The sequence below is a fragment of the Tursiops truncatus genome, chromosome 11 (assembly GCF_011762595.2).
Source record: "Tursiops truncatus isolate mTurTru1 chromosome 11, mTurTru1.mat.Y, whole genome shotgun sequence".
Taxonomy (NCBI): Eukaryota; Metazoa; Chordata; class Mammalia; order Artiodactyla; family Delphinidae; genus Tursiops; species Tursiops truncatus.
This window is the reverse complement of record NC_047044.1, coordinates 37,834,491-37,847,323: the sequence shown is the minus strand read 5'-3', so window position 1 is coordinate 37,847,323 and position 12,833 is coordinate 37,834,491. Positions and strand designations below refer to the sequence as shown.

Sequence of the window (12,833 nt, the reverse complement as noted above, 5' to 3'; positions counted from 1 at the left end):
TAATACTGGTGGCTTCATATTATCATAAGGTATTTTCAAAAGATAAATACTTAGCAGAAAATAATTGTTTCAATAGTGGTTTTAAATGCATGTTTTAAATTCTTTGTAATTTTTTAAAAAAGTGATCTAGCTTTTTGTCAGATCTGATTACACTGTTGTTGCTTTCACCTCACAGCATGGCTCTAAGACGGTTGGTTATTCTAGGAGCATGAAAAGTGTCAGCACTGCCATTTTATTGTCATTCATTGGTGCTTGCCTGACAGATCTTATCTTTAATCCACAGTCTCTTTGTAGGAATCTTTTTAAGCCACTTCAATTATGTGATGGCTAGGTAAAACTAGGTACTGTAGTCCATGTGCATTCCCTTACATGCTGAAAGGGAGCACATGAGTGAAGTATCACTCTTCCCTTAGGAAACTTCAGAAATGGACTTCAACTTGTGGCCAGGCTTGGCTTCATGGGTATGTAGCCTATGCAGTCTCACGGGTCCCCATGCTCAAAAGGGCCTTGCACTTGATTTAATGTTTGCTGACACTGTTTTGAAAATCTTTAATAATTTTTGAGGAAGGAAACTCGTATTTTCATTTTGTAGTGGGCCCCACCAATTATGTAGCTGGTTGTTATCCAAAGATCTTTTAAGGGCTTCAAGATCAATACGACCATTAATGATTATTAAAACCAAATTATTTTTAGTTGAGAACAAGAATAAATAGCTAACATTTTCCTCCCATGTCCCTGGGTGTACACATGTGCACTGGTGATCAATGTTCTTGGCACTGATCGAGATTGGTTGGCTCTCTAGGATAGGTTAGAGGGTGCAAATGATTGGGATATTTCCTTGTAGAGACTAGATTCGGTCTTCAAATTATAGAAGTCGAATTTTGTCATGCTCTACAATTTTGTGGAACCAAACTTTGTAAAGAGTGTGTTCAAGCATGCCTGTGAATAATTGCACACAATTTAGTATTCAGTATATGCTATAAACTTCATACATTATGCTGGAATAACCAGCCAGAGGAAAATGTTGCAGGTTGGGTAGGGGAATGAAAAGAGCCTGAATTTTGGTGTCAGAGAATTGAGTTCAGATTCCAGTCCTGCTAATTGCTGGCTTTGTGACTTTGTGTAATGAACCTCTCTGAGTTATTTCTCTTTTGTAAAATAGCTGTGTTACACTTTTCACAAGTCTATTGTAAGTATTAAATAAGAGAAGATATCTAAAGCACCAAGCATGCAGTCAACGCCCAGCGTGCAGTAAAGGTCTGACAATATAGTTGTGCCGATCGCTTTTTAAGATAAAAAGGTGGCAGTTCGTTAAAATCCTGATAAACACTTACTGAATCAATAGGTAGAAGTCATGAATATTAGTTGGCATGTTTGAAATAAGTACATCTTCATCGATATTCAAGAAAAGTATAGGGCTTCCCTGGTGGCGCAGTGGTTAAGAATCCGCCTGCCAATGCAGGGGACACGGGTTCGAGCCCTGGTCCGGGAAGATCCCACATGCCGCGGAGCAACTAAGCCCGTGTGCCACAACTACTGAGCCTGTGCTCTAGAGCCCGCGAGCCACAACTACTGAAGCCCGTGTGCCACAACTACTGAAGCCCGCGCGCCTAGAGCCTGTGCTCTGCAACAAGAGAAGCCACCACAATGAGAAGCCTGCGCCCCGCAACAAAGAATAGCCCCCACTCACTGCAACTGGAGAAAGCCCCTGTGCAGCAGCAAAGACCCAATGTAGCAAAAAATTAAATAAATGAATAAGTAAATTTATAAAAAAAAAAAGTATAGGTAGCCCTTCCATAGAGGTTATAAAATTAAGATACATCCATGTTTATTAAATAATTAGCCTCCATTTTGTAAACGATATAAATCACAATTCTCAGATCCTCGCTTAAAATGTGGTACTCCAAAGCTCTCTTTCACCGGACTTTGTTCCCAGAAGCTATGCTCTTTACTGTCTTTTCTCTGTGATGAAAAAAAGGAAAATGACCACACCTTGGCTCCAGTCCTTATAAACCAGCATTGCCTTGGACAAGAGTGGTTTCTTAGTTTCTTCTCTTGCACTTGGGAATGATTCCAATTTCTGTGAAGAATGGTGTCTCAGCACATACACAGTGGCCATGGCCAGGGGTGGGGAGGTGGGAACCTCAGCAATATATCACCACTAAAAGACACCAGAGGGCCCAGACCCTGGAGAGAACCTAAAGTTCTTTCACTGTCTACCAAAACACAGTTCATAGCAGCCCCAGGAGATGTGAAAGAGCTTTCTGAGAGAATACTCTGCAGTGAGGTAATATCCTGAGCTACTATTCCTGCCTGAAAAAAGGATTAATCTGGATGAATCCCTTTCCTGCTCTGGTTCTCTTGAAAATAGACTGATGTGAACTCCTGAGGTAGAAGAAAAAAGAATAATATATTTTTGGTGCCTAATTTTTTGCCACCAACATATATACATGGCTGGCCTTAAATCTCACAACATAGCTTTCCTGATCCCCCAGATGAGGAAACTGAACATCAGAAAAGTTTAATTATTAAGGTAACAGGACTATCTAGGGTAGAAACTGGAACTGAACTCTTCACTGCCTCTTTGGCAATAACACACCACGGCAGAGGGATCTTGGAAAATGTAGTACTGCCCTGTGGAGCTCAGCCTGCCCTGCTGGCAGAGTTTACACCCATCATTCTTTCCAGTGGAGAAAGATGAGATTGGGACAGTTAGAAGTTTCACATATCAAATGTGACTTCAAATTCAAATGTGTTTTTTTTTTTTAATACCAGAACTCATAAACTTAAATGACTGTTGTTTTCAAAGAAATTATACCATGTCAATATATTTCTGTCAATAATGTTATTCATTGTGCAGTGCATATTTTAAAATACTCATTTGAAATTACCCTGAGAAGAAATTTAACAGCAGTTTCAATAGAATTTTTATTACCTTATAACAATCCTTCATTTCTTACCAAAACTGAATTATGTAACTTGATCATCCACCTCACAAACTTGATCCCTAATGACTTCTGAATGTTCTCCAAATCAAGTCTGTCCTGAAATGGTAAAGATCTGCTAACTGTGAGAATTAAATGAGGCTAAGTCAACATTCATTACGCAACTACCACATTCCAGGCACTATTACACACAATGGGAATAGAGCAGTGAATATGACAGAGTTCTGTCCTCATAGAACTGACAGTGATGAGATGTGTGTGGAAACATTTTGTAATCCACGAAGAAATAGGTATTCCTAATAATGGCCAACAATCTCTAGAGACAGTTTCAATAGTGAAGTTCCAAAAAGGTTTTGAGGTATAGTAGCAATAGATATGAATATAATTTCTTAAGATGGTCACTTTAGAGAACATTCTACTTATATCAGTTGTCAGTATGTGTGTTTGTGTGTGTGTGTGTGTGTGTGTGAATCTTAAACATTTGGTTATATTCCTTTAACTTCAGGTACCTTCCCTATGTAAAAATGAGGGTGCTTTTCTATGACTGTAAGCGTAACTACCTTTGGGAAAGTCCAAACCCAGAAATGCTAACAGGTTACTGAATTATATTGAATAAACTTAAAGAACCCAGATGGTATTGAATTTCATCCTAACTTTAGATGAAATGTTCGGAGTCCTGCCTTATATTTACAAATAGAGACCAGATCCTTGACATTAAGTAGGCCAAATGTTGGGTGATTAACAGAATTGTTAAATATTTTAAATATGCTGATGGTGTGTAGATATGCTCAGTCACAGCTTTTGAAAGTAAATTTAGTATCTGCATTCCAGCAGCCATTCTAACAAGAAAAATATTTATAAGAAAAATTACTCAATTATGCCTAACAGGAAAAAGGAAACTTATAAACAAATTTAAATAATTTGCTACTTTTTAAAATTACAGAAAGAAAGAACATATGAACACTTAGTATTTAATGACAAGTATTTTTAAAAACTGGAAACTACAAAAAGCCACAGGAATTTAGCAAATCTTATGTCTGAAATGATAAAAAATCATTTATATTCATGGTAAATTCTGTGCCTCTAACTTAGCTATTTAACATTTGTTGAGTTCAATATTACTTTTCACTGTAAAAGTATAGCCCCCCCCCGCCCCCGTATAAGAAAATCCCTACCCCGTCCATTTATTTAACCATCCTTTCTTTGGTGTCTAGGCACAGTATATCTTTTTACATCAGTGCGTTCTGGATCTCTTATCAAGTAAAGGAAGTAATCAGCCCATCTGTTTTGTTAACTATTCAGCACTTCAAAAGATGGACTCTTTGGACACCATGGAAGGTAAACAGAGGCAATGTATATCAATTTACTACTAGTTTACCACCTATAGCAGAAGCATTAATTTAATAATAACCGTATGTTGAAAATGTTTTAGAAGCTTGGCTGGCACACATATCAATTCTTTAATTTCTCTCTAATCCAAGTTAGGATAATAGCCTTTCCAGGTTCACTGTATTTTTGTCATGAAACATTTAAATCTTTTGAACTGTTAACTTCAATTCTCTCTTGTGACATGTTACTTTATGTTATAGGTGATGTTGAGCTTGAATGGGAAGAAACCACCATGTAAATATTCAGACCAAAGATTACAACTGGAAGACATTTTCAAATCCCAGGGGCCAAAATACCCCCTTACTCTTCTGAATTGAAATGTGCAACCTTAAATAAAACTCTACGCTTCCCTTACTGTGCCTTACTAAATGGATTGACATTTTATGAATAGTTCTAGGAAATAGCTAATTCAGGATAGTTATCTGTTTTGTACAGAATAAATATTATACATGTAAAATGTTTAAGAAGAGATATCCCAGAGATTTTTGAAGCCTTCTATATTTTGGGAATGAGCCAAATATAAAATTATTATTATATTTACGTTAATGTTTCAATGTGAATTTTCCCTACATATTGGATTTGATCTTGAACAAAAGTTGTAAATGTTGATTCAGTAGTGTTATTTTGGCCTCCAGGGTGTTGACTTTTCTCGTGGATAACTTCCAGGACTGTCATAATGATCTGTACTTCCATGTATGCCCCTGTGTTTTGAATCCCCTGTTTTATGAGTGCTGAGATATCATCTCATGATCTCGAACAGCTGAACAGTAACCCCCTGACACTGCTGGGATTACTTAGCCTTTATACAACACACAGTAGCTCTTCGGGTACACTTAGGGCTATTTCAATTGCATTGTAATCTTTAGTTTGAAAAACAAAAGGAAAAATTAAACAGTGCAATTGCTCATGTGAAGTTGTCGAGTACTTTTGTAGCCTGTCTGCATTTGTACATTTTCAGGAACAAGCTGTACCACTATATTGTATATTTGAATACATAGTTAAATGTATCAGTATTTGTCCATTAGATATGTATGCAACCTAATAACAATTTTGAAGGGTTTCTTCAGCAGAAATGCATGAAAACAGTAATAAAAATGTGATGTGTTACAAGGTCATAAACCAATGATGTGCTGCTGTGGTGCCAACCAGAGACTTCTGAATAGATTACATAAAACGGTCTTTATTTCATTTCCCGAGGTTGATTATTGAGGAGTGTATTAGGTGGAACTGAACACAAAGAAATTAACCAGACTGTAGCAAATTAGAGACTTTTTTTAAAAGCAAATAATTCACCCTCCTTTTTGTTAGACAGTAACAATGTACAAAGTAAGTTTTGAACTATATGAAATTATTTTGTCATAGATTTCAATTAAGGGTCATAAAATAGTATTAATTATTTTATTTCTTTTATGGTAAGAATCATATCTTATACTTATTTCTGCTGGAATATACATATAGAAAAAGTGATGGCCAATAAAATTGAATTTTAAGGAACTGAGTCACTCTGCAGCATGATTTCAGAGGTCCTTATAAACATAAATTTGATTTTGTATCACATATTAAGATATAATTAATAATTATCTTAACATAATGAAGTATAAGTACAATACAGTAATATAATGTGGTATAAATAATTAAGATATAATAATTTCCCAAGGTATCCAAAGATAGTAATTTTAAAATCGAATTTATTATGCAAGAAATTAAATCCTTTAGTCTTACAAGCAATCCTGCTTTCTGTTTTTTATGGCAAGGGTGTGTAAATAAATACAATCCATTAATGTTCCAACCAAAAAGTTTACTCTATAGAAAGTCACAGAAAACAATAAGAAATGATGAAAACGCTAAAAGATTCAAGTTTGAGTGACAAGGTCTTCAGTTTGCTTCACGTGTCAGTCATTGAAAATGAGTGGTAAGCCAGTACTTATTAATGTGGGTTTTTGTATTCATGGAAGACAGATAACAGCCTGTGGAAAGTACTGGTGAGTCTACTTTTAAATGTATTAAATGGTAAGAAAATAAATCCTTCAATCCACAAGCCAGTCCATTTTCTATAATATCTATATAAAACAGAGAGTACAGAATAGAGTTGACCCGTGTGTATATGCATGTGTGTGCATATAAAAAAAGTTTTAATATAAGGCCTCCTCTAAAAGAGTGCTTATCAATCTATAATGTGTATACAGATCATCTGCAGATTGTGGCAAAATGCAGATTCTGCTTCAGTAGGTCCAGGAGAGCACCTAAGATTCTTCATTTCTAGAAAGTACTCAAGTAATAATATTGCTGCCTGAGCTCGGGCCATACACTGAATAGCAAATCTCTAAAAGACAGCATCAGAATAATTTTATTTCCATCTGAAATTATTTGAAACATGTTAAAAAAGATTTGTCTTCATTATCAAAAACATAACAAAGCACCTGTTAAATGTGTATAGCTCACTAGCTATACCACAAAACTGTAACTGAAATGGAACTGAAACACATATTAATGTTAACTAAATTTTCTCTTAATTATATTGTGAAAATGCTAGTTCACAGCCAAATTTTTATAGGTGGCTACTAAGTGCAAATTAAAATAATGAGGAACATCTGTAACACTTTTAGATTAGATTTGTCAAAATACTTTGAAGCATATGTACAATAAATGAGCAACATGTGTTTTATCTGAACCAAATGAAACTGGAGCCTCTCAGAATGGTTTGCCAGAAACGAGAGCAGCTGTGGGTATCACCTCTACTTTCATCCTGCTTTAAAACACAGAATTTTCTTCTTTCACTTTATAGGTGAAATGTGTGATACGACTTTTGAAAAAGCTAATTAAACCTTTCCCTCTTCATAAAGGAGATGGTGATTCACTCTTCACATCTGGTACCAAACACTAGATTTTAAAAATGAAATTTTAGTTCAGCAAACTACTCTACACGTCCATGACATCACTGTGATAGGTCCACTTTTGTAGTTCAACTTTTAGAAAACTCACAGTAAAGTTTTTGATGATGCCAGTAACACAAAAGGATCTGAAATTCTCAACTGAATGATATTAAAAAGTGAAAATGTGGGATAAAAAAGTTCATAAAGCATAATCTTGACAAAACAGCTTGCCTTCTTAGCACAAGTAATATTTCATGGTAAATGACATCATGAATATGCATAGAGCTTCCATTTGGAATCAAAACTCATATACCCATCAGTTCATGAAGATGTTCTGAGGAACAGATTAGATCACACATATGAAGGTGTTTCAAAGTACAAAGAACTCTACAAAGTTAAGATAATTTTTTACCCAGGTTGGACAGTATGTAATGTTTATCAGTAAGATAATGCACCCCATTATAAGACTGTATTGTATTTGTGATATTAATTCCATGTTTGTATGTCTGTTTCACATGCAAACGTTAAAGAGAAAATTATGGCAGATATACTGATTTCTGCTAAATAAAACCACTGATACTTTGTTTTTCATGAATGATTAAGAGCGTTCTCAAGGAATGTTTGGACTAAAGTGAATAGATAAACAAATAAAAAATTGTGATTTAGAAAACAAATCAAGAAAATTTCCATTTCAGGTGTTTCAAATGGACATACTAAATCACTGTCCACAATACAGTCATTTGAAAATAAAACTAACTTAATAGAAGGTGATGAAAAGCATTATTCTCCCTTGTTAATGAGATTATGTTTCTTTAGAATCACAAGCTTAAATTAATTTTTACTGAAAGTATTAGATTGAGAAGTCATTTTAGTAACTTATAAACTTTTCAGAATACTTTTACCCCCATCATCCTGATTAATCCTTACAAAATCCTCTAAGATCTGCAGTGTCCCATATTACAGATAAATATAATGAAAGCTTAACAGATGTGCCAGAGACCACATTTAGTAAAGATGGAAGCTGCATATCATAATCAAGTTACTGAAAGCCAATGATAAAGATAAAAATTTTAAAGGCAACAAAGAAAATAGAGACCTATTGAGGTGTTCAAATATAAGAAAATATGCTGGCTTCAATTCAGAAACAATGCAAGCCAACTGACAATGGAACGACATATTTAAAGTGCTCAAATTACCTCCTAAACCTGATTACGGGCAAATACAAAAGAACTAGAGCTAATATCATGGTGAAATATTAAAGGCCTTCATCCTAAGAGCAAGAAAAACGCCCACTTTCACAACTTATATTCAACACTGTACTGGCGTTTCTAGCCATTACAATAAGGCAAAAAAAAAAGAAAGAAAGAAAAGGAAGGTTTGTAAATGAAAAGAAAAACTGTCTGTATGAGTAGAGAGTATAATTATGTATGAGGAAATTCCTGAAAAAGCTACAAAAGAGAAAAAGCCACTAGGTATAATAAATAGCTTTAAAAAGGTTACAGGATATAAGATCAAGATACAATCAATTTTATCTCTACATATTAATCAATGAACTGGAAACTGCAATTAAAAATACCATTAACAACAGCATCCATAAACATGAAATGCTTAGAGTAAATTTAACAAAGTATATGCAAGACTCATACACTAAAAACAATACTGATGAGAAGAATTAAAGAAGACTTAAGTAAATTCTTTTAAATGCATATCCATGAACTCAAATCTCAATGTTGCTGAGAAGTCAATTCTCATACTGATGTACGGATTAAATGGAATATCAATCTTAATCCCATAAGGCTTTTTTTCTAGAAATCAATAAACTTGTTTTTACAATTTATATAGAAATGATGCAAAGGATCTAGAATAGCCAAAACAACCTTCAAATAGAACACAGTTGAATGACTTATACTACGCATCTATGGCATTTCCATTAAAATAAAAAATAGAAAGTAAAAAAATAAATTCTCACACAGTTGGTCAATTAGTTTTCAACAAAGGTGACAATGTAATTCAAAGGGGAAAAGATAGTCTTTCCAATAAAGTGTTGGAACAACTGAATGCCCATTTGGAAAAACATGAACCTTCATTTCTAGCCCATATGACAAATACAAAAATTAACTTGAAATGCAACACAGATCTAAATGTAAAAGCTAAAACTATAAAGCTTATAGAAAAAAAGTATGAAAATCCTCACGACTTTGGGACAGGCAAAGATGCCTCAGAATATAAAGAAATAAAATATAAAAGAAAAAACTGACATATTGTACTTCGCCAAAATTATAACATTCTTCTCTTTAAAAGACACTATTAAGAAAATGAAAAGTCAAGCCACAGGCTGAAGAGAATGGGAGAAAATATTCACAATAAATGTGACAAGATTCAAGTCCTGGGAATGGTATCCAGGATACATATATATTTACAGAATAATACACACACACACACACACACATAAATGGCCAATACATGAAAAGGTACTCAACATCATTAGTCATCAAGAAAATGCAAATAAAAATCAGAATGAAGTAACCATACTAATAGAATGATTAAAGTTAAAATGACTGGTAATATCAAGTCATCCCACCATGGAATCTGAGCAGCTGGAACTGCATGGTATATGGTACAATCACTTTGGAAAACAGTTTGGTAGTTTCTTATAAAGATAATACCCGGGCTTCCCTGGTGGCGCAGTGGTTGAGTCCACCTGCCGATGCAGGGGACACGGGTTCGTGCCCCGGTCCAGGAAGATCCCACATGCCACGGAGCGGCTGGGCCCGTGAGCCATGGCCGCTGAGCCTGCGGGTCCGGAGCCTGTGCTCCGCAACAGGAGTTTTTATTGCTCTGGACCACTTAACACAACATATAAATGATCATGATTTTGTGGATATATATGCATAAAGCATATATATGGATATATGGATATATATGGATATGTGGATATACATGGATTAGTAGCTGAACTGAGAAGTGAAAGAATGTGCATGGTACAAAACCTGGTAAGATATCTAAAACTTCAAGCAGTTATCAGCTCTAGAATTTCTGCCTGGAAGGATCTTAGTGGCAGTGATCTGGTTAGACATGGCCTTGAACTATATTAGCAAAGCAGACATTCTCTTTTCCTACATTATAAACCTCTGGGTGGGGGCAGGGTCTTGGGGACGGCAGCTGATGGGGATTATAGGAGAACTGAAACCCACATGCCCCACTTATCCTTCAGCACTGTTACTGACTACTCATCCTACCCTGTTTATACTGATAGGCATATAGAAAATAATTCATTAAATGGATTTGTCTTTAGCCTTTGGGAAGCTTAGAAAATGAATCAAATTAATTTCTTTTGTAAACATGCTAGAAGTTGTATTTGGGAAAAGTTTATTAACTGTTACAGGTTTCTATGTATTTCACTTGTCCATATATATCCCTTTTTATTATTAGTATTAATTATGTTTGTTATAGCATGTCATCAACTAACTAACTGGGAGTTGTTTGTTTTGTTGTTCTGGTCTGGACATAAAAATATTTTTAAAATATAGATTTTTGTCATTAAAAAAACATACGGTAGGGGGCTTCCCTGGTGGCGCAGTGGTTGAGTCTGCCTGCCGATGCAGGGGACACGGGTTCCTGCCCCGGTCCGGGAGGATCCCACATGCCGTGGAGCAGCTGGGCCAGTGAGCCATGGCCGCTAAGCCTACAGGTCCGGAGCCTGTGCTCCACAACGGGAGAGGCCACAACAGTGAGAGGCCCATGTACCGCAAAAAAAAAAAAAAAAAAAAAAAAAAGATAATACCCTATTGCCATATTACCCAGCATTACCACTCCTAGTCATTTATCCAAGAGAAATTAAAATATATTTCCAGAAAAGGACTTAGTTAATAGTCCTTTTATTAATTAATAGTCCACTTATTAATAGTGCTCTTAGTAGTTTTATTCATAATGGCCAAAAATGGAAAGAGTCCAAATACCCATCAGCAGGATGAACAAATAAGTTGTGGTATTTTTTGACAATAAAATAAAATGAACTATTGATACACATGAGAACAGGGAAAATCTTCAAAAACATTGTACTGAGTGAAAGAAGACAGATACAAGGGAATGCATACTGTAAGAATCGATTCAGATGTAGTTCTAGAGCGGGTCAAACTAATCTAGAGTGATGAAGATCAAATCAGTGTTTACCTGGAGTGCGGTATATATGTGGGGAATCAACTGCAATGGACAAAAGGCAACTTCAGGGGGGTGAGGAAAGTGTTCTGTATCTTGAATGGAGTGTTATTTATACAGGTATATTCATTTGTCAAAATGCTTTGTGTACATACAGTGAATGCATTTTTTCCATGTAAATTATAATTCAATAAAGTTGATTAAAAATAGAATAATGAAAAAATAGTTAAGTATTTACAGAATGCTATTTGTGTTTTTAAAATACAAGTAGTACATATTTTTATGGATTCATTCACTATAGTACATACATAAAATCATAAATGGTAATGTACGTACTGGCATCAGAATCATGGCTTCCTCTGATGTGGGAGGAATGCAGGGAGAAGACGGATTGCCAGGAAATCACGAGGATCCACAATAGTTTCAAACGCATTTGTAAATTTTGTTTTAAAGTTTAAAGCATATGTGGCAACACAGATTTGTTAAAATTAAATGAGTAAAAACTATATTATTCTCTAAAGTTTTGTGTTTGCAATATTTCATAATTTTAAAAGCACAATTTAAACTTTAATAATTTATAACAATGACTTAAATGTTTATGGACTATTTTCACGGATCTATCAAAGTATTTTGCTCTCCTGCCTGAATGAGGGCAATATGGAGAGAAATATTTACTTACTTTGTTATTTATTTACTCCATTCCCAAAGCTCTAAAATCGGTGTCTTAAACATTAAAAATAAAACTTGACATGCTGCAAGTGCTTTCCGCAGAATTCACTAAGTCCTTATTCACTTAGTATTTATAACCAGGTGAACCGCCATGGAAGATATGATGAATTCACTTGCTGTGCTCTCGTACTAGAAAACAGAGCTTCCTCAATTTGAAGGCACCACATTCATAAAGCTGGTGCATGCTAACAGGATCAACATCTACTCCCTGGGCTGTTACATCAGAGTTTTTATTTATTTATGTTTTAAAGAATACACTTACAGTTGCTTCATTTGCAAATATTTTCTCCCATTCTGAGAGTTGTCTTTTTGTCGTTTATGGTTTCCTTTGCTGTGCAAAAGCTTTTAAGTTTCATTAGGTCCCATTGGTTTATTTTTGTTTTTATTTCCATTTTTCTAGAAAGTGGGTCAAAAAGGATCTTGCTGTGATTTGTGTCATAGAGTGTTCTGCCTATGTTTTCCTCTAAAAATTATATAGTGTCTGGACAAAGGATTAATCTCCAAAATTTACAAGCAGCTCATGCAGCTCAATATCAAAAAAACAAACAACCCAATCCAAAAATGGGCAGAAGACCTAAATAGACATTTCCCCCAAGAAGATATACAGATTGCCAACACATGAAAGAATGCTCAACATCACTAATCATTAGAGAAATGCAAATCAAAACTACCATGAGGTATCACCTCACATCAGTCAGAATGGCCATCATCAAAAAAATCTACAAACAATAAATCTGGA

At 35.0% G+C, this 12,833-nt stretch overlaps 2 protein-coding genes across 2 annotated transcripts in view; one reads left to right on the top strand and one right to left on the bottom strand.

Moving 5' to 3' along the window:
• PTPRQ (protein tyrosine phosphatase receptor type Q) overlaps nt 1-5,827 on the top strand; it is a 198,707-nt gene extending 192,880 nt beyond the window's left edge. The window contains exons 46-47 of the mRNA XM_073789216.1: nt 4,160-4,283; nt 4,535-5,827. Of these exons, the coding sequence (XP_073645317.1) occupies nt 4,160-4,283; nt 4,535-4,572 (162 nt within the window). The 3' untranslated portion in view covers nt 4,573-5,827. The remainder of the gene's footprint in view (nt 1-4,159; nt 4,284-4,534) is intronic.
• The window catches only part of LIN7A (lin-7 homolog A, crumbs cell polarity complex component), a 394,724-nt gene that overhangs the window by 52,999 nt on the left and 328,892 nt on the right, over nt 1-12,833 (bottom strand). The gene's annotated exons all lie outside the window — the stretch shown is intronic.